General features: G+C 43.9%; 1 protein-coding gene across 1 annotated transcript; it reads left to right on the forward strand.

Annotated features, from left to right (window-relative positions):
- sort1a (sortilin 1a) lies at window positions 1–23,038 on the forward strand. Its single transcript, XM_046342470.1, has 20 exons — window positions 1–358; window positions 13,375–13,434; window positions 13,514–13,587; window positions 13,784–13,886; window positions 14,159–14,320; window positions 14,580–14,653; window positions 15,493–15,542; window positions 16,963–17,090; window positions 17,171–17,315; window positions 17,481–17,636; window positions 17,730–17,842; window positions 17,964–18,066; window positions 18,883–19,051; window positions 19,172–19,371; window positions 19,459–19,648; window positions 19,915–20,031; window positions 20,121–20,229; window positions 20,402–20,514; window positions 20,597–20,723; window positions 20,919–23,038. Exons 1-20 carry the CDS (start codon window positions 119–121, stop codon window positions 20,931–20,933), a joined length of 2,448 nt encoding a protein of 815 aa, XP_046198426.1. The 5' UTR covers window positions 1–118; the 3' UTR covers window positions 20,934–23,038.
- The last annotated feature ends 87 nt before the right edge of the window (window positions 23,039–23,125 follow it).

Raw genomic sequence — 23,125 nt, forward strand, 5'->3', positions numbered from 1 at the left:
CTTCTGCACCAGATGAACATTATGTATGCCGCCTACGTGGGGTGGTCTAAATACAGTTGGTGATAATAGAAACGGGTTACTAAATTGATTTTTAGCAACACAACTCAGACTTGCGAATATGACTCCGCTGTATAGCATCGTTGTTGTCTGGTTATTTACCTATGCGCTATGCGAGGATTTTTGTAAGAATGCCAACTTCTTCGGCGGGGCACACACAACGTTCGTGAATACACCGCGACCGAGAGATTCGCCGGTGTTGTCTGGACACAACCTTAACAAACGGAGCACTGACCCCGACGGAGAGACGTGCAAATCTCTAACGGGATTCGAGTCCACGCTGAAAAATAACACACACACCGTAAGTTTTTTTTTTCTATTATCAAAGGCTGTTGCTTGTAAAAAATAAATAAACAAATGTCAAACTGCACATTGTCATTGATTCGTGTTGGCTGCAACCCATATATCCCACCACAGCGAAAATAATCATATTTCTCTCGGATTTTTGATTGAAGAATGGTTAAATCCATTGTGATAATCTGTCATTTGTGACCTTTCAGACTGCTGTGGTGATACTGACTCATGGTTCTCATCACCACGTGGGCTATACATTCCTAATTGACTGATTATAAGGATGAACTTTATTGCATATTATGACAAGAGTTAGACTGATTTAAAGCTAAAATCGTTGGTTGCTGCATTTTTTTATTTATAAATTGATATATACCCATTGATACTTGACCTGAGCTCGAGGCATTTATAAATTGTGTTCTCCAACCGTCGACCTCATTGAACATAAAATATAAGCTTGTTTTACTCTAATTCCTGTAAACAATGTCAATGTAACCCCCATTCCCCTTGCTGTATAGCCTCAAAACATAGTTAAAAGGACATTTGACATCATGGATGGTCAGTCCTTGCATCCATAGCTCTGTAAATGAATTTGAGAGTGGTTACAATTCTCCAGGCCCATCCCTCAGCTTTTTACCAAAACATGGGCAAGGTACCTGCTTTGCTATTGTTTCTACTAGGGATTCTAGCTTTTCGGGATTCAGGCAAAGTGGGTTTGACCCAAGGAGTACCCTACACCAAAGGGTCAGGTGGAGTAAATATGCATTCCGGTTTCTCATAATGCATCCATTATTGATTGAGGACGAATCATATTGTGGCATCAGTCTCCTACATTCGGTAGGCCTGTCTCTGTATAGTTTGGTAATATATGCTGTGATTTAAATACACAAAGTCTAATTTCATATTCACCCCCAGACCCTAAAAAATATGCTATTGAACATAATTGAAGGACAGCATATTTATAGTAAAGTATAGACTGACTGAATGAGAACAATGATGGCTTAGGATGTCTATGGGCCAAACATAGCTCAAATCATCATGATTACTTATGTTTTAACCTACTGTTGCCGGGCATGTTGCTTTGCATCACGTCTTTCTGTTGACAGAGCTGGTTATAGCAGCCAGAGTGGTTGCCTGTACTGCAGAAAAAGGTGTTGGGGAATGTAAATTGCTGTCTGTAAGTAGCAGTTTTGTTGTGAGTTCATATGACTGTACACTAGCAGGGTCTCCTTTGAGTTGATTCTCTCTGTGCAGTTCACTGCTCTGCTCTGATCCGCTGTGATGCAGTAGGGAAAGGGACATAGTGTTTCATTACTGTTTGCAACATGAAACAAATTATGTAAGTATCATGTTTTGAGACTGACAAAAAGTTAGCACACTGCATGCATGCCATGATTGAGGTGGAGAGGAAATGCAAACCCCTGTAACATATTTTCAGCATTTATTTCCCTGTCACTCAACACTGGCCTGCCTTTGTCAGTGAGGAGTCAGGTGATTCTGTTCAGCCAGTTGAAGGCAGATGCTAATGGGGTTATAGTGTAAGTCATCGCTAACTCAGGCTAAATGTGGCCATATGAGGAGCAGCAAAAATGTCAGTGTTTGTCTGGGCTAAACCCGCCCCATACGCTGTGATGCCTCTGGCTCTGCTGTTGGCCTACTAGAACACTCTTGCAGCCCAGACTCCAGATGGCTTCTCTGTGTGTTTAGTGGAGTGGGTTGTGGGCCCTGCAAATGTGACTCAATGCTGAGAGGTCAAGTGATGCACTCCTACAGTTAAATAAAAGGTTAAATGTAAAAATGAAATGCAACTTTAAATACAGCACAGGAGGTTGCTGGCACCTTAATTGGGGAGGACGGGCTCGTGGTAACTGCTGGAGTGGAAAATTATCAAATACATAAAAACACATGGTTTCCATGTGTTTGATGGTATTCTATTCGCTCCGTTCCAGACCTTATTATGAGCCGTTTTCCCCTCAGCAGCCTCAACTGTTAACCGGCATTACCTTTGGGAGCTAACAAGTCTAAAGGTCATGGGCAAGGTAGCATATCATTTGGGTGAAACATCTATTTTACACAGGATGAATATAGTTTGTGGGTCTACAAGCCCTTCTGTGCACAGACAGCTCCCTAATAAAGCACAGAGGTATTGTTCATGCCATGGTTGAGCTGTTTCAACTGAACCAAATTGAACTCCTGCCATTGATGTTTTATTCTGGATCGAAAAGGGGCTTAGGTGGTGGGTGTGGCAGGGGGTGTAGCAGGGGGTGTAGCAATGGCAATGGACACAGTTGGTGTGGCTGAATTTTAGATCACTTTTAAAGGCTCCCAATTTGATGTTTTTTGTTTGTTGTTGTGGCAGTGTCTTGAATTTTTAAGCCAATTTTCTGCAATTCTCCTTGGAGCCGAGATACATTTTTGCAATTTTAAAGTAAATTCCAAAGAATTCTACACATCTTGCCATGGAGCTGAGAGAAAATGTTGCAATTTAAAAGCACATTTCCAGGGATTCTACATACTCTGCCATGGAGCTGAGAGAAAAGTTTTAAAATATATATATATATATATATATATATACACACACACACAGTTGAAGTCGGAAGTTTACATACACTTATGTTACATTTACATTTACATTTAAGTCATTTAGCAGACGCTCTTATCCAGAGCAACTTACAAATTGGTGCATTCACCTTATGACATCCAGTGGAACAGTCACTTTACAATAGTGCATCTAAATCTTAAGGGGGGTGAGAGGGATTACTTATCCTATCCTAGGTATTCCTTAAAGAGGTGGGGTTTCAGGTGTCTCCGGAAGGTGGTGATTGACTCCGCTGTCCTGGCGTCGTGAGGGAGTTTGTTCCACCATTGGGGGGCCAGAGCAGCGAACAGTTTTGACTGGGCTGAGCGGGAGCTGTACTTCCTCAGTGGTAGGGAGGCGAGCAGGCCAGAGGTGGATGAACGCAGTGCCCTTGTTTGGGTGTAGGGCCTGATCAGAGCCTGGAGGTACTGAGGTGCCGTTCCCCTCACAGCTCCGTAGGCAAGCACCATGGTCTTGTAGCGGATGCGAGCTTCAACTGGAAGCCAGTGGAGAGAGCGGAGGAGCAGGGTGATGTGAGAGAACTTGGGAAGGTTGAACACCAGACGGGCTGCGGCGTTCTGGATGAGTTGTAGGGGTTTAATGGCACAGGCAGGGAGCCCAGCCAACAGCGAGTTGCAGTAATCCAGACGGGAGATGACAAGTGGAGTTATTAACTTGTTTTTCAACCACTCCACAAATTTCTTGTTTCTTGTTGACAAAATATAGTTTTGGCATGTGTGCACGACACAAGTCATTTTTCCAACAATTGTTTACAGACAGATTATTTCACTTTTATAATTAACTGTATCACAATTCCAGTGGATCAGAAGTTTACATACACTAAATTGACTGTGCCTTTAAACAGCTTGGAAAATTCCAGAAAATTGTGTCATGGCTTTAGAAGCTTCTGATAGGCTAATTGACATCATTTGAGTCAATTGGAGGTATACCTGTGGATATATTTCAAGGCCTACCTTCAAACTCAGTGCCTCTTTGATTGACATCATGGGAAAATCAAAAGAAATCAGCCAAGACCTCTGAAATAAAATGTAGACCTCCACAAGTCTGGTTCATCCTTGGGAGCCATTTCCAAATGCCTGAAGATACCACGTTAATTTGTACAAACAATAGTATGCAAGTATAAACACCATGGGACCACATAGCCGTCATACCGCTCAAGAAGGAGACACATTCTGTCTCCTAGAGATAAATGTAATTTGGTATGAAAAGTGCAAGTCAACCCCAGAACAACAGCAAAGGACCTTGTGAAGATGCTGGAGGAAACAGGACAGCAGGGGTGGGGCGGCAGGGTAGCCTAGTGGTTAGAGCATTGGACTAGTAACCGAAAGGTTGCAAGTTCAAATCCCCGAGCTGACAAGGTACAAATCTGTCGTTCTGCCCCTGAACAGGCAGTTAACCCACTGTTCCTAGGCCGTCATTGAAAATAATAATTTCTTCTTTAACTGACTTGCCTAGTAAAATAAAGGTAAAATAAAATAAAAAAAACAGGTACAAAAGTATCTATATCCACAGTAAAACAAGTCCTATATCGACATAATCTGAAAGGCCGCTCAGCAAGGAAGAAGCCACTGCTCCAAAACCGTCATAAAAAAAGCCAGACTACAGTTTGCAACTGCATATGGAGACAGAGATCGTACTTTTTGGAGAAATGTCCTCTGGTCTGATGAAACAAAAATAGAACTGTTTGGCCATAATGACCATTGTTATGTTTGGAGGGAAAAGGGAGGGAAAAGGGAGGCTTGCAAGTCGAAGAACACCATTCCAACCGTGAAGTACGGGGGTGGCAGCATCATGTTATGGGGGTGCTTTGCTGCAGGAGGGACTGGTGCACTTCACAAAATAGATGGCTTCATGAGGAAGGGAATTTATGTGGATATATTGAAGCAACATCTCAAGACATCAGTCAGGAAGTTTAAAGCTTGGTCGCAAATGGGTCTTCCAAATGGACAGTGTCCCCAAGCATACTTCAAAAGTTGTGGCAAAATGGCTTCAGGACAACAAAGTCAAGGTATTGGAGTGGCCATCACAAAGCCCTGACCTCAATCCTGTAGAAAATTTGTGGGCAGACCTGAAAAAGCGTGCGTGAGCAAAGAGGCCTACAAACCTGACTCAGTTTAGAGTATGTAAACTTCTGACCCACTGGGAATGTGATGAAAGAAATAAAAGCTGAAATAAATAATTCTTTCTATTATTCTGACATTCCACTTTCTTAAAATAAAGTGGGGATCCCAACTGACCTAAAACAGGGATTTTATTCTAAGATTAAATATCAGGAATTGTGAAAAACTGAGTTTAAATGTATTTGGCTAAGGTGTATGTAAACTTCCGACTTCAACTGTATGTAAATGTGATAATTCAGTTTTATATTTTTAATACAATTGCAAAAATGTCTAAAGGCCAATTTTGCTTTGTCATTAAGGGGTATTGTGTGTAGATTGAGGGGAAAAAAATATTTAATCAATTTTAGAATAAGGCTGTAACGTAACAAAATGTGGGACAAGTCAAGGGGTCTGAATACTTTCCGTATGTTTCTTTACTCATTTTAGAATACTATTGAAGACATCGAAACTTTGAAATAACACATTGAAAAAAATAAAGAAAAACCCTTGAATGAGTAGGTGTGTTAACTTTTAGACTCAGTTTTAGACATAGGCGCCCCCCAAAAAAACTCATAGGTGGCCGCTCAAGGGTTTCTCTGGCTGAAAAGTCCCTGCACTGAGATATGCCTCAAGGCCCACACCCTAACCCAGTTTGCTATGGAATTATGATCTCTCACATGGACCTGACCTGAACCCTCCAGCCAATGAGATATGCTACAAACACCATCCAAACCTCTCTCGACCTCTGTCCAAATGTTCTTCAAATCCCCTCAGCCCGAGTCTTGATGACTTCCCAAATGGACACATAGAAGTTCCCACAGTAAACCAGTTTAGCCCATCTCCAGTTAAAATGGCCTTCACAGTGCATTCTCTAGCCACTTCCAACTCACAGGAGCTTTGAAACCCAGCGGTAACTTAATTTGGCCCTCTCTCCAGCTCTCTTTGTCCTCAGGGAAGCAGGAAGTGTTTTTAGGAGCAGAACAGCCAGTTCAGTACAGTCCTGGTGTTTTCATGATAGACAAATACGAATACGGCCAGAGGAATGTTCTAGAATTCTGTGAAATGCCACAACTAAGTACTTGATGGTCTTTGTGTTGTCAGATCAGTGAGTGAATGTGCTAGAGTTGGAACACCTGAAGCTCCTTTTGACCATGGAAAAAGCACTCCTATTGGCAGTATGGTCCACCCACCACCTCCTATCCACACTAGCCTGTGCTCCCTCATAAACATTCCCCACATGTTTCTCTCGGACCTCCAGTGAGTCTATCTGCTATAAGAGCAGGCTGACTGGCCAAGACAAGGCACAGGGGGCCAGTATTTATTTGGGGGGTTTGTGGCGAGGGCTGAATCTTCTGTGTCAAGACAACACAAGCCTCGGCTCACTTGCTAGTCATAAAAGTCTGTTACAATTCGGGAGAGACTTATACACCTAAATACTGGAAAGATAATTGATTCTGTCAATGCCTCTCTTCCTGCCTCTTCTGGTTTCCATAGCATTGTGCAACAAACGAACAGTTGACATGGCTCATTTAAAGAGGAGAGTGTGTGCGACAGTGTGTTCCAACACAGTGTAGCCAAAGATAGTACAATATGATGATTTGCAGAATCTGCTTCTCCAATAAAAATCTCTGATCATACTTGTAGGCGATGTCATGTGCAGAAACACGTCATCAGGTCTAATGGTCGTGTCGCACCGAACTGCACATGTGCAGACCGTCAAATCAAAGGCACAACTTCCATATGTTGTTTTGATGAAAAGTGTCAGTTTTTCTCTTTCATGAGGTTGTAGCAATGAACATTTCAGCTACTTTAGAGATTGGCTTGAATCTAGGTTTTGTATTGGTTGGTCTGGATTCCGGTGGGAGGAGCTATAGGAGTATGGGCTCATAGTAAGTGCTGGAATGTAACAAATGTAACGGTATCAAACATAAGGAAACCACATTCTGTTAATTCTATTTGTGACAACTCTCCCACTCTGTCTGCCGAATTCTTTCTCTTTGCTCTTGTTTTCCTTAATAGAAGGTTGGTGGGTGGAGCTGGGAGGATCATCAGCGAAATGGGACACACCTGGGCTCGGGTGTGTCCTGGGGATAAATACACCTATACCCCATTCAATGAGCAGAATCTCTCCATGCAGGCACCTCGCAACATCCCTAATTTTCACCATCTATGCACACAACCACTCATTAACACTACTGATTACACACAGACACCATTGTTAATTGTTTGTAGATTACTTTGTTTAATAAATATATCTGTTGTTCCTTATCTCCACGTTGTCGCCCTCTTTGTTATGGGCTACGAGCTGGTTCATGACACATTCCAGCCATTCCAATGAGCTCATCGTCCTGTAGCTCCTCCCACCAGCCTCCACTGACCTATACCAATCATAGAGTATGTTTACTGTACACGCACACTAATAGTTCGATACCAAACTGATTATGGCAGTAGGCCATGTATTCCATTAGCCATGTAAACACCTTACGTTGCTTATCTTAATTGGTGTAAGGTCATAATCGAAGTAAGCATATGCAAATGTAAACACCCAGTTGTCTCAGCAATCTTTCAAATTATTAGGACATGTAAAGACCTTAATCGGCGTTCCAGTGGTGTGTTTGATGTGCGCATGTGCTAGCAGCAGCAGTGTAAGCCTCGCTCTTTTCAAACATTATATAACCGAGCTCAGAATCAAATAGGCTTCCCAAAAATAACATGGTCCCTGTGGTAGAACGTTTATTTTAATTGCCGATTTTCTGCATTTGTCAAAGTCCCACAGTCAACTTAGTGTATGTAAACTTCTGGTCTGCTGGAATTGTGATACAGTGAATTATAGGTGAAATAATCTGTCTGTAGACAATTGCTGGAAAAATGACTTGTGTCATGCACAAAGTAGATGTCCTAACCGACTTGCCAAAACTATAGTTTGTTAACAAGAAATTTGTGGAGTGGTTTAAAAACGAGTTTTAATGACTCCAACCTAAGTGTTTGTAAACTTCTGATTTCAACTGTGTGTGTGTGTATATACATATATATATATATATATATATATATATGTGTGTGTGTGTATATGTTCCCCCCCCCTCCTGACGAGGGAGAGAAATTTGAAAATATCTTAAAGGTGAACTGCACTCACTGATTCCGCATGTGTTCGGTCATTACTGAAGCCCAAATGAGAGTTGTCTTTGGGGTGTGATATAATGTGGGTGTGTCTTTGCCATTCAAGCTCAACAAACAAAGACAGTAGTGAGTAACTTAGTGACGTCTAAGTAAGCAAAGAGAAGTTTTGAAGTTGATGATTTCTGACTGACTCGCCGTCTCAAGATGATCTGCTAATTCAGTTCAATGTGTCGGCTAAAGTCTGTGCTCATCTTGTTATAGCACTAAAGGGTGGACCAGCTCCATATTAATGCCCATGATTTTGGAATGATGTTCGACGAGCAGGTGTCCACATACTTCTCTTGATGCAGTGTGTATACGGTGCTCTTGATGCAGTGTGTATACGGTGCTCTTGATGCAGTGTGTATACGGTGCTCTTGATGCAGTGTGTATACGGTGCTCTTGATGCAGTGTGTATACGGTGCTCTTGATGCAGTGTGTATACGGTGCTCTTGATGCAGTGTGTATACGGTGCTCTTGATGCACGGTGCTCTTGATGCAGTGTGTATACGGTGCTCTTGATGCAGTGTGTATACGGTGCTCTTGATGCAGTGTGTATACGGTGCTGTCAAAGTAGACCCCCCTTCATGTTTTCCACATTTTGGAAAATGTAATAAAATATGGTTTCTCATCCATCTACACACAATACCAACGCGGTTGTAACTTGACTCTTTTTTTGTACCGCCTGGATCACACCTACAGCGTCACTGCGCAAAATGGGACGCAGCATCATCTGGATATGTGTGCAACAAAAGTTCAACATTCACCTTTGCTACTATTTTTGTCAAGCCGTCTACGGATACAATTTGATGCATATGTTCGATAAATTCAGCTTATGCACCACACACAGTGCACTGCAGCTGTCTCTGCAAGGCAAACACATCGTTCCATTGGAAATGAATGTCCTTCTGGTGTAACAAAACGCAAATCACGCTGTCAGTGTAACCGAGTCCTTAATTCTTCCATGGATCTCACATTAAATTCAGCATACTGGGGATGTAGCACTGTTTAAACTAACACTATTCAAAGGCCACAGAGAAACGTGGAATAACCTGTACTTGGTTCAATGACAACTTGTAGAAGGCGTATATCTATATTTTGGAATGTCGGTTGTTGATTTCACCACAACGGGATTAGACCCCTCTTTCTGTTAACTTAAATGAATCACGACCCGGCATAGATATCAACAGTGACAACGGTTGACTGTCCAAAAAATGTATTTTCTAGAGAGACCACCCAAATGCTCTGTGTCATTTCATTAACTCCTCGTTCTAAGTCCTGCACATCCCAGCGGTACAAAACCAAAGATATTGAGCAGTTTTAAGCAATCAATCTTACGTCATCGTGATGACTGAACTTTTATACTAACATCACCAATCTGAGGTATAAATGATTTATAATTCCACTAAATTGTATAGCTTGAAAATGAAAGCTTGTGTAAGGTAGTAACACAAACTGTCCACATTAGGGAAATTAGCGCTGTATAATATTTATTTATTTATTTAACTAGGCAAGTCAGTTAAGAACAAATTCTTATTTACAATGACGGCCTAGGAACAGTGGGTTAACTGCCTTGTTATGGGGCAGAACAACAGATTTTTACCAAAATAATTGGGAGTCTTTACATTAACATTGTGTTTTGATGTATTTCTAATACCTAAAGACTTTTCCTGCTTGACGTTTTCTAAGACTCATTTGTCATCCTGTGAACTTGACATGTTCATGCTCATGTTTTGTTTTTACATGGAAATGCCCCTAAGCAAGGAACAGAAGGATATACGCCTACAGTGTGTTATACAGTAAATAACCATTAACAACACTACCTACATAAGACATTAGTGTTATCAACATACATTATGATTATTCAGGGTAACTTATCAGTAATGCATAACGTCATACTGAAAACTGAAGTATTTAAGGAAAATATAATGAATTATTCCACGCATCCAGGACTATATGTTGCTGCTTATTACCTTTGTTCTGTGTAGTAATTCACCTTGGTCATTTGGTTGCATGTGTCTAAATCTGCAATAACAACATCATGAGGGTCAGGCTGGTTGCCTGTTTTTCCCCTGGTCTGTGGTCAGAATGTACAGAGAAAACATGTCCTGTTCCCTGTGTGTGTGTGTGTGTCTCAGAGCTGGGTTGCAGCCAGCAGCACAGAACCAAGGAAAGCAGCACAGTGATGTTCCACATGCTGTACGTGTCCAGAGGATAGAGAGAGGGATGGAGAGAAGGGGGCAGAGAAAGGGAGGGAAGGAGAGTTGGACGGCTACATATAAAGAAAGGGATAGGAAAGAGATTAAATAAGGGGCGGGGAGGGAGGGGTGGAGATAATTAGTGATGGGGAGGAAGAAATGTAGGGTGAAGGAAAGTTTCATGGTTGGCTGCTTTTTGGTTTTTCCATATTATCCCATCTTCACTCAATAGGGGTGGAGTCATCGGCTGTGTATGTGTCTCCTCCCAGATGCTAATAGCTGACTGAGTTTCAAGTAGGACCAGACTTTCACCTCACTCAGCTCCAGCCCAGTGCCTCAAACCTACTGCACCTAGACCTGCAATAGCCCTATATACAGTACCAGCCAGATCCATGCATTTAGAGTGTTGGACCATTGAGGTTTCTGCATTATGAAAAATGTACATGAAACCACAACATTCTATAGCAGCCATGTTAGCACGCCATTTACATTAAATGGGGAATATTTAAATAATGCCATGTACCTGAATGTCTAAAATTAGATCAATATTCAAAATTCTAGATGTTGGCCCAACTCTCTAAATACATGGCTCTGGTACAGACACAGCTGCCTCCTGACACTGCAGTCCCTCTCTCCCTGCTCCTTTAAGCTTCATACCCAACCCTCCAAACCATATATGACATTTACACAGCTTCACCTTAAAGATCACAGCCTGCATGTGTTTGACCTTTATATCTGGAAATATTGATGTGGCACTCTTGTTAACACCTCGAACCTTGCAGAATAAGGGGCTCACTGTGCTGGCCTGTAACCTCCCAGCCCTACAGTACACCAGTGGCGTGTGTGCTTTAGCTCTGGAATATTTCGTCATAGGATGTGAGCTCATGTCTGGTCTGTGAGGTCACATCCTGTCTGGCAGTTAGGGTTTGTAGCTGTATTTGACAATTAAATGACCTCCCGCCCCCCTCCTGCTCATCTTCTGTCTGTTGATGGTATCAATTCATCCCCTCAGGCAGTCTCCTCGTCCTCATCCCCCTCTTCGTACTCCTCCTCCCTCCCACCAAGTTAAAAGATATCTATCTGTGACAGAACCTCCTCTGGTCCCTGTCATCCAGCTGGAGCTGCTGACTGGGCTGACCGAGGCTGACCTGTCCCACACTGCCTTGCTGTTTTGTTTTGGGTTTGAAACTCAGGGCGGGGTATCGGTTGTCCTGGCAGGGGTTCAGAGGAACAAATGAAGAAAACACGTTCTTGGTTAGATTTGACACAGGTGTACAAGCATTGGTCTTGTACTATTATACTCCCTAAGAAAAGCAGAAGCCTTTCCACCCCATAACATGAACAATCTGCTACAGTAACATGATTTGTGCCCAGGCGTGCCAGCTTAAACCTGGCAGGGTTGTTTTCAACAAGAGTCTTTGAACTCAAGTTGAACCGGGTCGATCAGATCACTTCAGAGGAGGGATGAAGAGTGAGATGATTCCTTTGGAGCAGGATTAAGGAAGGATTGAGGGGTTGTAAATGAACAGATCTACTGTATTTGGAGGAGGAATGATGGAGAGACAGTGTGAGGAACCGATGCTTTTGAAGAAAGGATGGAAACTTGTGCTCACACTTGGAGAGATCATGTGTTCCTCTGGACCTGTTTTACTAGTAGTTTCCAGAGATCATGTGTTCCCCTGGACCTGTTTTACTAGTAGTTTCCAGAGATCATGTGTTCCCCTGGACCTGTTTTACTAGTAGTTTCCAGAGATCATGTGTTCCCCTGGACCTGTTTTACTAGTAGTTTCCAGAGATCATGTGTTCCCCTGGACCTGTTTTACTAGTAGTTTCCAGAGATCATGTGTTCCTCTGGACCTGTTTTACTAGTAGTTTCCAGAGATCATGTGTTCCCCTGGACCTGTTTTACTAGTAGTTTCCAGAGATCATGTGTTCCCCTGGACCTGTTTTACTAGTAGTTTCCAGAGATCATGTGTTCCCCTGGACCTGTTTTACTAGTAGTTTCCAGAGATCATGTGTTCCCCTGGACCTGTTTTACTAGTAGTTTCCAGAGATCATGTGTTCCCCTGGACCTGTTTTACTAGTAGTTTCCAGAGAGCTGCCTGCCTGCCTGCCTCCTGTGGCTTTATAGACTTCCTAGAGTAGCAGACACTCTCCAGGCCTTACCTCTCCTCATAAACAACACATAGAGGCAGGCTAGTGGTGGGGGGACCCATAGCCTCCTCTCTCCACAGACCTACTACGGTAGATGTAATTCAGGGTAGAATGGAAGAAGTGAACTCTGGATTAGTGGTAATGTAAGACAAACACTCTTTATGCTCCCCACCTGACTTCTTTGTCTGAGCTCTCTCTCTTTCTGGGGGGTAATCTCTCAATCAGCTCTAAGGCACACACACACACACACATTCTCTCTCTCACTGTCTCTCTCTCTCTCCATCGTCTGCAGACTGGACTAAAACTTTAGGGGGCCCTCAGGAGAATTAGGGGCCTGTGTGCGCAAGAGTGTTTTTGTCCTGCTTTCAGGACACAAGGCCCTCAGTTACTCTCTTGTTCTCGGGCCTCTCAGCTTGTCAGCCAAGTAGGAATGTAGGTCACACTCACAGTTCTATACAAAGAACATAGTTTGACAGTTGGGACACTCCGCAACAGCCTGGGAGGTGTGTATGTGTGTGTGTGTGTGTGTGTGTGTGTGTGTGTGTGTGTGTGTGTGTGTGTGTGTGTGTGTGTGTGTGTGTGTGTGGTCAACTCTCCCTGTGTTGAACAGGCAGGGTTTGGATAAAGGAGAGTAGGAAAAGGGGAATCACACAAGTGAATGTCCCTCTGTGTTCTGTATGACATCACATTCTGTCAAATTTGACTGTTTCCTGTACCATGTGATTTCACTTAGCGTAAACCACACGACGCTACACGTGCTGTACCTCATGTTCCTTTGTAAGCCATGTTGATAAGCCTTCTCTTTCTCTCCTGTCTGCAGTATGCCTTCAATGACCTGAGTGGCTCAGTGTCTCTGGCCTGGGTGGGAGATGGCACAGGGGTAAGAAGAGTGTGTGTGTGTGTGTGTGTATGGGTGTGTGTGTGTGTCCACCTGTAAAGCCTGTGTTGTATCTCCACAGGTGCTTCTGGTGCTGACCACATTCCAGGTGCCTGTCTTCATGATTCGCCTTGGCCAGTCTAAACTCTACCGCAGGTCAGAAACTCCAGATTCAGGAGATACGGGTCTATTTATACCTGTTTCAACTCGTCAGGGATTGAATCGCACATTCACTTTTGGGGTCACCCTTAAAATAGTGGAGTTATGATACTTTTAATATAAGGATTCCTGGATTTGTATTGGGAGTGGCCAGTAGGTTTCTGTACATTCCCCCCATGTCTCTCTCTCCCAGCGAGGACTATGGAAAGACATTCCAGGACGTGACCCACCTGATCAACAACACCTTTGTTCAGACTGAGTTTGGCATCGCCATTGGTCCCGACAACTCTGGAAGGGTCAGTACTTCTTCCCTTCATGACTACGTAGACATATTCTGTCTGTATAGACTGGATTCAGTCAACAGATGCACAGCTCCAGTAATCGAACTAGTCTTTGTTTCTCTCTGGTACTACTACGTTGAGTTATAATTGCTCTGATTGCCCAGAGAGTTAATGCACCTGGTTTCTCAGATCTAAGCCAGTTCCCTGTCTCCCTCTATAGGTGATCTATTCTGTCGCTTCGTGATCTCCTGGGTTCTCCTCTGATCCACTGTCTCTCTGTCCCCCAGGTGATCATGACAGGTGATGTGTCAGAGGGAGGGGGATCCCGGATTTTCCGCTCGCTGGATTATGGACATAGTTTTTCCCTAGTGGACCTCCCCTTCTTTCCTCTGATTCAGACACTGTATAACCCCAATGACAGTAACGTGCTACTGACCCTCAGCATCACGGTACATAACCCTGACCCTCAGCATCATTGTACATGACCCTAACCTCTAACCTCTGATCCCTTACCCTCAGCATCATGGTACATAACCCTGATCTCTAACCCCTAACCCTTCACGCTCGATTAAGGCAGCCTCAGAGGGGTTGGGTTAAATGAGCAAGACACATTTCAGTTGAATGCATTCGGTTGTACAACTGACTAGGTATCTGCCTTTCCTCTTTGAATATGGTCTGTTTTTTCCGTCCCTCTCTCCTCTCCTCCAGTTGGACCTGTGGCTGTCTGAAGACTTTGGCTCCACCTGGAGGAAGATCCATGACAGTGTGTGTCTGGTCAGATGGTGAGAGCTTCCATTTAACCAGTTCATTAATCAATCAGTAACAATGGATGTTTTTTATGATCTTGTTTACTTCCAAACAAACATCTATGTCCTCTAGCTCCATATTCCAACAGCATATATTTTACTTCTGAATCCCCCCCGATCCTTCTCCCTTTTTCTCTCATTTACTCTCCCAATCAGTGGTGTGAGCAAAACAAACAGAGACAGGATTTGTTTGTGTGTGTGTGTGTGTCTGTGTGTGTGTGTGTCTGTGTGTGTGTGTGTGTGTGTGTGTGTGTGTGTGTGTGTGTGTGTGTGTGTGTGTGTGTGTGTGTGTGTGTGTGTGTGTGTGTGTGTGTGTGTGCGTGTGTGCGTGTGCGTGTGCGTGTGTGCGCAAATATTTGACATTATTGTTGTTATTCCAGCTGTCTTGCCTGTCAGTTGTGACCACATATTTGACTCCAGTTTCAGTGCAGCAACAGAAGTTCAGATCAGGCTAAAGAGCCAGGATGTGGTAGTTACTGCACAATCATCGCTTCGCACAGCATTCTGGGAACTCTGTGGCCACAGCTTCAATTGGAGCTCTGACCAGAATACATTACACAAGCAGTTTGGGCTCCCAGGACAGGGAATCAGGAGTCAGCAGAATAGTGTATATTCATTCCACAACTCCTGGTAGTCAGTGTCACGGTGGGGTGTCACGGTGGGATGAGTCCATATTCCACACCATCTGTTTTATATAACCCTGCTACATGTATACGCGTCAGGAGGAATGTACGGGCCTCAATCCCCAGTGAATAGGAAAGATCTCTGTCTGTCCGTCCATCTGTCTCACTGTCCGTCTGTCTGTGTGATCCTAGGGGTCCCGAAGACAGCATCTACTTCACCACAAACTCTAACGGATCCTGCAGTGAGTAGACCATGACTACAGTAACACAACCTCATGTCAACACAACACCAATAACAACAAATAACTCACTAACAGTAGAATCATTGAGCCAGACATCTGTCCAGAGAGACTGCATGAACAGTAACACAGCCACACGATTCACCATACACAATAGCACACAATGATACACTACATGACCAAAAGTATAGGGACACCTGCTCGTCAAAAATCACAGGCATTAATATGGAGTTGGTCCCCCCTCTGCTGCTATAATAGCCTTCACTCTTCTGGGAAGGATTTCCACTAGATGTTGGAACATTGCTACGGGGACTTGCTTCCATTCAGCCACGAGCATTTGTGAGGTTGGGTACTGGTGTTGGGCGATTTAGGCCTGGCTCACAGTTGCCATTCCAATTCATTCCAAAGGTGTTCGATGGATTTGAGGTCAGGGCTCTGTGCAGGCCAGTCAAGTTATTCCACACCGATCTCGATAAACCATTTCGTTATGGAACTCGCTTTGTGCACAGGGGAATTTTCATGCTGAAACAAAGTTGGAAGCACAGAATCGTTTAGAATGTCATTGAATGCTGTAGCGTTAAGATTTCCCTTCACTGGAACTAAGAGACCTAGCCTGAACCATGAAAAACAGCCCCAGACCATTATTCCTCCTCCAAACTTTACAGTTGGCAGTATGCATTGGGGCAGGTAGCGTTCTCCTGGCATCCGCCTAACCGAGATACGTCCATCGGACTGCCAGATGGTGAAGCGTAATTCGTCACTCCAGAGAACGTGGTTCCACTGCTCCAGAGTCCAATGGCGGTGAGTTTTACACCACTCCAGCCGACTCTTGGCATTGAGCACGGTGACCTTGTGTGCGGCTGCTCAGCCATGGAAACTCATTTCATGAAGCTCCCGACAAACCGTTATTGTGCTGACGTTTCTTCCAGAGGCAGTTGGGATTGCGGTAGTGAGTGTTGCAACCGATGACAAATGATTTTTACGCGCTTCAGCACACAGCGATCCCATTCTGTGAGTTTGTGTGGCCTACCACTTCGCGACTGAGCCGTTGTTGCTTCTAGACATTTCCACTTCACAGTAACAGCACTACAGTTCACCAGGGCAGCTCTAGCAGGGCCGAAATTTGATGAACCGACTTGTTGGAAAGGTAGAATCCTATGACTGTGCCACGTTGAAAGTCACTGAGCTCTTCAGAAAGGCTATACTACTGCCTATGTTTGTCTATGGAGACTGCATGTCTGTGCACTCGATTTTATACACCTGTCCGCAACGGGTGTTGCTGAAATAGCCAAATCCACTAATTTGAAGGGGTGTCCAAATATTTTGTACATTTGGTTTATATAGATGAACAAATAATCTCAAACTTTGTACTGATAACAATCATATGTGTTTTGACTCATCTCTTTCCCTCTCCCCTCTTCAGATGATAAGGGCATGTTGGAGCTGAAGAGGTCTCTAGACTATGGCAAGACCATCAAGACCATCGCCAGCAAGATCTACTCCTTTGTACTTGGAGGACGCTTTGTCTTCGCCTCCATCATGACTGGCTCGGTGTGTGTGTGTGTTACGTTAGTATGTGCGTTTCTACAGTAATGTCTGTGTGTGTTATAATGTGTGTGTGTGTTCCTCAGGGTACCCAGCGTATGATCCATGTGTCGGTAGATGGTGGTGATGTGTGGAACATGGCTCAGCTCCCTACTGTTGGCCATGAGCAGTTCTACTCCATATTGGCAGCCAGCGACGACATGGTGTTCATGCACGTAGACGAACCTGGAGGTCAGTCAGAACACACACACACAATTATGGATTAAGATCATTTCTTAGATGTGTGTCTTTGTTAAGATCTCACTTGTCCCTTGCTATCCTTCCAGATGAAGCTTTTGTCTACATGACAATAGATGGTTTATGAAGCTTTATTTACTTAGTGACACATTGTGACAGACACTGGCATAGGGACTATCTACATATCAGATGACAGAGGGACACTTTACTCCAAGTCTCTGGAGCGCCACCTCTACACGGCCACAGGGGGCGACACTGATTTCACCAACGTCACCTCGCTCAGGGGTGTCTACATGACCAGCGTACTCACAGAGGGTGGGTCTACACTGCCACACACGGACACAGAGACGCACCATTTTGAAGTGTTTTTCTATACAGTCTGACCCCCCCCCTCCACTCCCTCTGTAGATGGCTCGGTGGAGACTGTGGTGTCGTTTGACCAGGGGGGGGAATGGCGGCCGGTACAACGGCCTCGAAACAGCCGCTGTGACACTGAGACCATCACCAACCGGCCGGACCGAGTGAGACACACACACACTCACAACCCTGTGATTATATATGTGTGCTTTAGCAATACTGTATGTAGCTTTGAATTTCATGAGTGTTTTGTCCTTGTCCCTTACCCACCCTGTGTGTCTACAGTGCAGCCTGCACATCCACGCCTTATACAGCATCTCTATGAAGATGAACGTCCCTCTGCTGCCCCTCACACAGTTCAACGCTATAGGCCTCATTCTGGCTCATGGTAACACACACACAGTATACACCAGCCATACTCAATATTTCAGACCGCGGTCTGGATCCAGACCCAGAACGGGGTTCTTTTTTTACTGCTGTTGAGAGTTGTAATAGTAGATTGTACAAGGTGGAATTTAGAAATGTGGTAGTGCATGGGCAGTTATGGCATTCAATGTCAGAAATGTTGAGTTAATCAACTAGCCCCCTCAAACTCAACTCTGAACCTCAAAGACAGTTCCACTTCATTATTCCCCTCTAATCAGGGACTGATTTATACCTGGCACACCAGATGGGTGCAATTAATTATCAGGTAGAACAGAAAACCAGCAGGCTCTGGACCTCGTAGGGTAAGAGTTGAATACCCCTGACACTAACGCTTGGTAGCTGGTTAGCCCAATTTACCAATCTAAATATTGTAGTTGTCATAGCCAGATTACATGCCCAGGGAGGGGCCTCCATTGATTTTGTTGAGTCACTTCAGTATCATATGAACTGGTGTGTCTTGTGTGTTTATATCATATGAACACACAAGACACACAAAATGTGTAGAATTGCAGGAAAAGAGCTTTAAAACGGCAACATTTTCTCTCTGCCAGCAAGAGAAGTGTGAACAGACTGATCAGTTTGGGGTTGCATGGGTTGTGAGGTGGAGGTTTGTTACTACACCAATAAAGGACAATATCCATCCAGATCTTTGCCAACCTTGGAACATCTTATACACTGAGCCCAAAAATAACACAATCACAGGCCCACCCTATGGAGCACTAGAATAATGGAACATTCATATCCCTATTCCTTCACTCCCCTCCCTCTCTGTATCCAGGTAGTGTGGGTGACCCAGTGTCTGTGCTGTCTCCTGATGTGTATGTGTCTGATGATGGAGGCTACTCCTGGCTGAGAGCGTTAACCGGACCCCACCACTACGCCATCCTAGACTCTGGAGGCCTTTTGGTGGCTGTCGAACACACATCTGTACCCGTCAACCAGATCAAGTGAGTGAAAGAGAGAGAGAAACCGAAATGGAGGCGGTCCTGCCATTTCAAGTCTTTGCACTCATGTTGTGTTTGATAATGATGCTAAGAGGCCTTTTCCCCCCTCCATCTCCCCTGCAGGTTTTCCACAGACGAGGGCCAGTGTTGGCATGTGTATAACTTCACCAGTGAGCCGCTGTATTTCACAGGGCTGGCGTTGGAGCCTGGAGCCCACTCCATGAACCTCAGCCTGTGGGGGTACAGAGTGGGCCTGCAGGGTCCCCTCAGTCACTACTGGGTCTCTGTTACCATCGACTTCAAACAGCTACTCTCCAGAGACTGTGAGTGGACTGTGTGTGTGCATGCATGTGGATGTGCTTGTGATTGTGTTTGTGCCTGTGCTTACTGGTCTCTATGTCCCCCTGCAGGTGGGGAGGGGGACTATGTTCAGTGGTTGGCGCACTCTGATGACCTCAACAACCCCAATGACGGATGCATTCTGGGATATAAGGAGCGTTTCCTGCGGCTGAGGAAAGATTCTGTCTGCTGGAACGGACGTGATTATGTCATCACCACCCAGCCCACCCCCTGCCAATGCACACTGGATGACTACCAGTGGTCCGCACCTCATAAACCTTCACGTCTATGTTACTACTCACTCTCTCTTTACCTGTCATTTGACTCCCTTTCCTCCCCTCACCCATTCAGAGGGGTCGGGTTAAATCTGGAAGACATTTCGGTTGAATGCAATTCAGTTGTGCAACTGACTAGGTATCCCCCTTCCCCATCTTATCCATCTTTCACCATCACCTCTCTGTCTATCTCTCCTTGTATTCAAGCAAACAACAGACATATGTATCTTTCTCTCTCTCTGTCTGTTGTAGTGACTATGGGTACCACCGTACAGAGAACAGTTCTGAGTGTGTGGAGCAGGCAGACCTGAAGGGCCATGTTCTGGAGTTTTGTCTTCACGGCACCACAGAACAGCTGCAGACCAGTGGGTAAGGAACACACCTCACCACAACAACAACAACAAAATGCCTCTTTCTCCTTCCATTTTTCACTGTCTCTTCTGCTCTCCATCCTAAAGCTACCGGAAGATTCCAGGCGACCGGTGTGTGGGCGGGATCCAGCCTAAGAGGAAGGAGATTGATCTGAGGAGAAACTGCATCAGCAATGCACTTCACCCAAAACCCCTGGTCAGTGGTAGCATTCCTGCTACATCAATGCACTTCACCCAACACCTCTGGTCAGTGGTAGCATTCCTGCTACAGTTATGATACAGCATCTGGTAAAGTCTTTGTCTGGCTCAAGGAGTAGGAAAACCATCCTAGACTTAAGTTAACAACCCTCTCCTTCTCTCTCTCTCAGACGGAGGCCAACTTGTTAAGCTCTGCCTCTATAGTACTGGTTGTAATGGTGATTTTGCTCATCAGCGCTGCCACAGGGGTTATGCTCGTCAAGAAATATGTCTGCGGAGGGAGGTCAGTTTACCTCACCTATCTCCTCCCCTACCTTTGTCCTCCCTGTGTGTACAGTATGTGACTGTGTGGTTATCTCGCTCAGGTTCCTGGTACACAGGTACTCAGTGCTACAACAGCATGCGGAGGCCAATGGGATAGAGGGAGTGGATGAACTGGACACACACACCACTGAGATGGGCAAAACACACTACCACGAAGACTCAGATGAGGTTCACACACTGCTAGCATACACAGACACACAAAGTTTTTGTGTGACACAGCAATTTTGTGTACAGTACATTACTAGTACATTCCTGCTCTTGTCCTGCATCATGCTGTTAGTGTTTTTCCTCACAATATTCTCTCTCTCGTTGTGTGTGTGTTTGTGGGCGTATATCTGTGTACGTGTGGATTTTCCCGCCCAGGACCTCTTGGAGTGAGAAGCGAGCTGCGAGAGACTTAATCCGCCAACCTGACAGCCTACCCAAGACTACTCCCTCTCACCATTGCCTCCTCCTGCCGCCACTAATACTGCAGCTGCTCTGAGACTCCACTACTACTCAATGACTGCAAACAGTTCTTACATACCTCTTCCCTTCACAAGGACACTGGCACTAAAGGGATATATCATGTCCTGCAGAGGGCTGGAGAGCAGTGGGACAGGGGCTGTGGGCTTGGGGCCTGTGGAGGGGAGCGCAGAGGAGAGCTTTTGTGTCCCTAAGGAGCTTTTGTTGTGTCTGCAGCCTTCCTTTTTCCACAACGCTTTCTGATGCAGATTCACGGAGCAGGCGCTCTATTGCTGTGGTGCAGAGAGTCAGGGTGCAACAGCAGTGGCACTGGGAATGGTGTGTCTGGATCAGAATGAGTTTCTATGGTACAGTACCTGATATGGTACACCCCTACGAAAGAGACAGTATACAAAATGAGATGTGGAAAGCTTTCAACTGAAGTGGTACATAGTTATACATTTAGTTATGTCTGAAATAATTTTGTACCACGTGCAAAAGATAATCATTTTCATAAACAATACGTGTGAGGTGAAAACGTATACTAAATTTGTTATCGTTTTCAGGCTCATACCAGCTATGACCACATTAACAAAAACTAGCTAACCATACAGTACCTTGTCCTACTGTGCTTAGAGTGGACATCTTGAATTATATTACCAAAGCACTTTCATAATTTTGTGTTGCAGAGAAAATATATCTGATTTGTCATACTGAGAGGGTAGGGAATATGGGGGAAACTACTCAGCAAATGAGTTGTCAAGTCTGAACAGACCATATTGTACTAGTGAATTACTTGAGAAATAATGAAAACTCTTTCCCTTTTTAACCTCTGCCATGAGGCCTACTTAACAATGTCATAACACATGTCATAAACAGGCATGACAGCTGAAATTAACTTAATTTACACAATCTTTACACACACTGCTATTGAAGTGAACTAGTAGGATAGCAGTTTACCCAGCTAAATCTAAAAAAGATCAAATATATTTGTGGGTCTGGTGTAGTCTGCTTGTAAACTATTTATAAACGGTAGTTTGTTAACCATTACATTTAGCAAATACATGTGTAAGGCTTATTGTTCATGGTGTATATATGATTAAAGGGTCTGATAATAAATGGTTCATAAATAATATACATGTAATTATTAATGAACTCATATATTAACCAATGATATGTAATGTTAGCAAATAGTTTACTTATGGTAACAAACTTGAATACTGGTATAAAAGCAGACCCTGTCAACCTGTTACTAAGTTATATGTGAATCATTGCTGTTTTTTTTATTATGATGAAGGCTATGATTTAATCGAAATCTTGTTTAACAAAAGAAGCGCTATGTTCAAAGTTTGTTTGTGGGAATTATTTGATTTTACAATTTGGCAAGTGGACACGTGAAATTAATTGTCCTAATATTTTCTTGTCAATATATTTTATTACCTCATAATTTCATAAGCTAACATATCTAAGAAATAAAACTAGTTATGCTTTATTCAGGTAAGCAGTATTCACAACATAGAGCGACAGAAATAACCATGGGCCTTCAGTCCCAAGCATTTCATTAGACAATGTTACCTAGTTTCCTTTATAGATTTGAGAAGCACAATATCAACATTTTTGGAGTTACTGCATGTCTACTGTGTAATGAAGTGATTCCATCTCCAAGTGGACCCAATTGAGGGTTAGGAGACTTCCTGACCAGGAAACACTCTGGGCTCTTGCAACTGGTATGTGCTTTTTGCAGTTGCAGGCACTCATTTTCTTTTCACACCATCAGGATTGATTAACCAGCTATTATAAATGGCAGCTCATGCTGAGTTTTGGTGCAGTGCTATACTGTGAGATAGCTGTATAATGGACATAATATTTTGCAGATTTCCATCTTTCTGGGAATAGTCTGTTCCATTTTAGGCCTGGTGTATAGTAGTTTGTTTGCTTGTGTTTTTATATATCATTGACAATTTTACAAACAGACTTGGAAAGTCCTCTTTTGCAATATAGGTTGATCTCTTTGAATAAATAATAGTTTAAATGTTGAACTTTCTTGTCATGTCTATTTGATCCTACTTCACCAAAGAAGGCATTATGCTATAACGCTTTAATTCTTTTACAATCACCTTTCAAAG

This window comes from Oncorhynchus gorbuscha, linkage group LG03, assembly GCF_021184085.1.
Source record: "Oncorhynchus gorbuscha isolate QuinsamMale2020 ecotype Even-year linkage group LG03, OgorEven_v1.0, whole genome shotgun sequence".
NCBI lineage: Eukaryota > Metazoa > Chordata > Actinopteri > Salmoniformes > Salmonidae > Oncorhynchus > Oncorhynchus gorbuscha.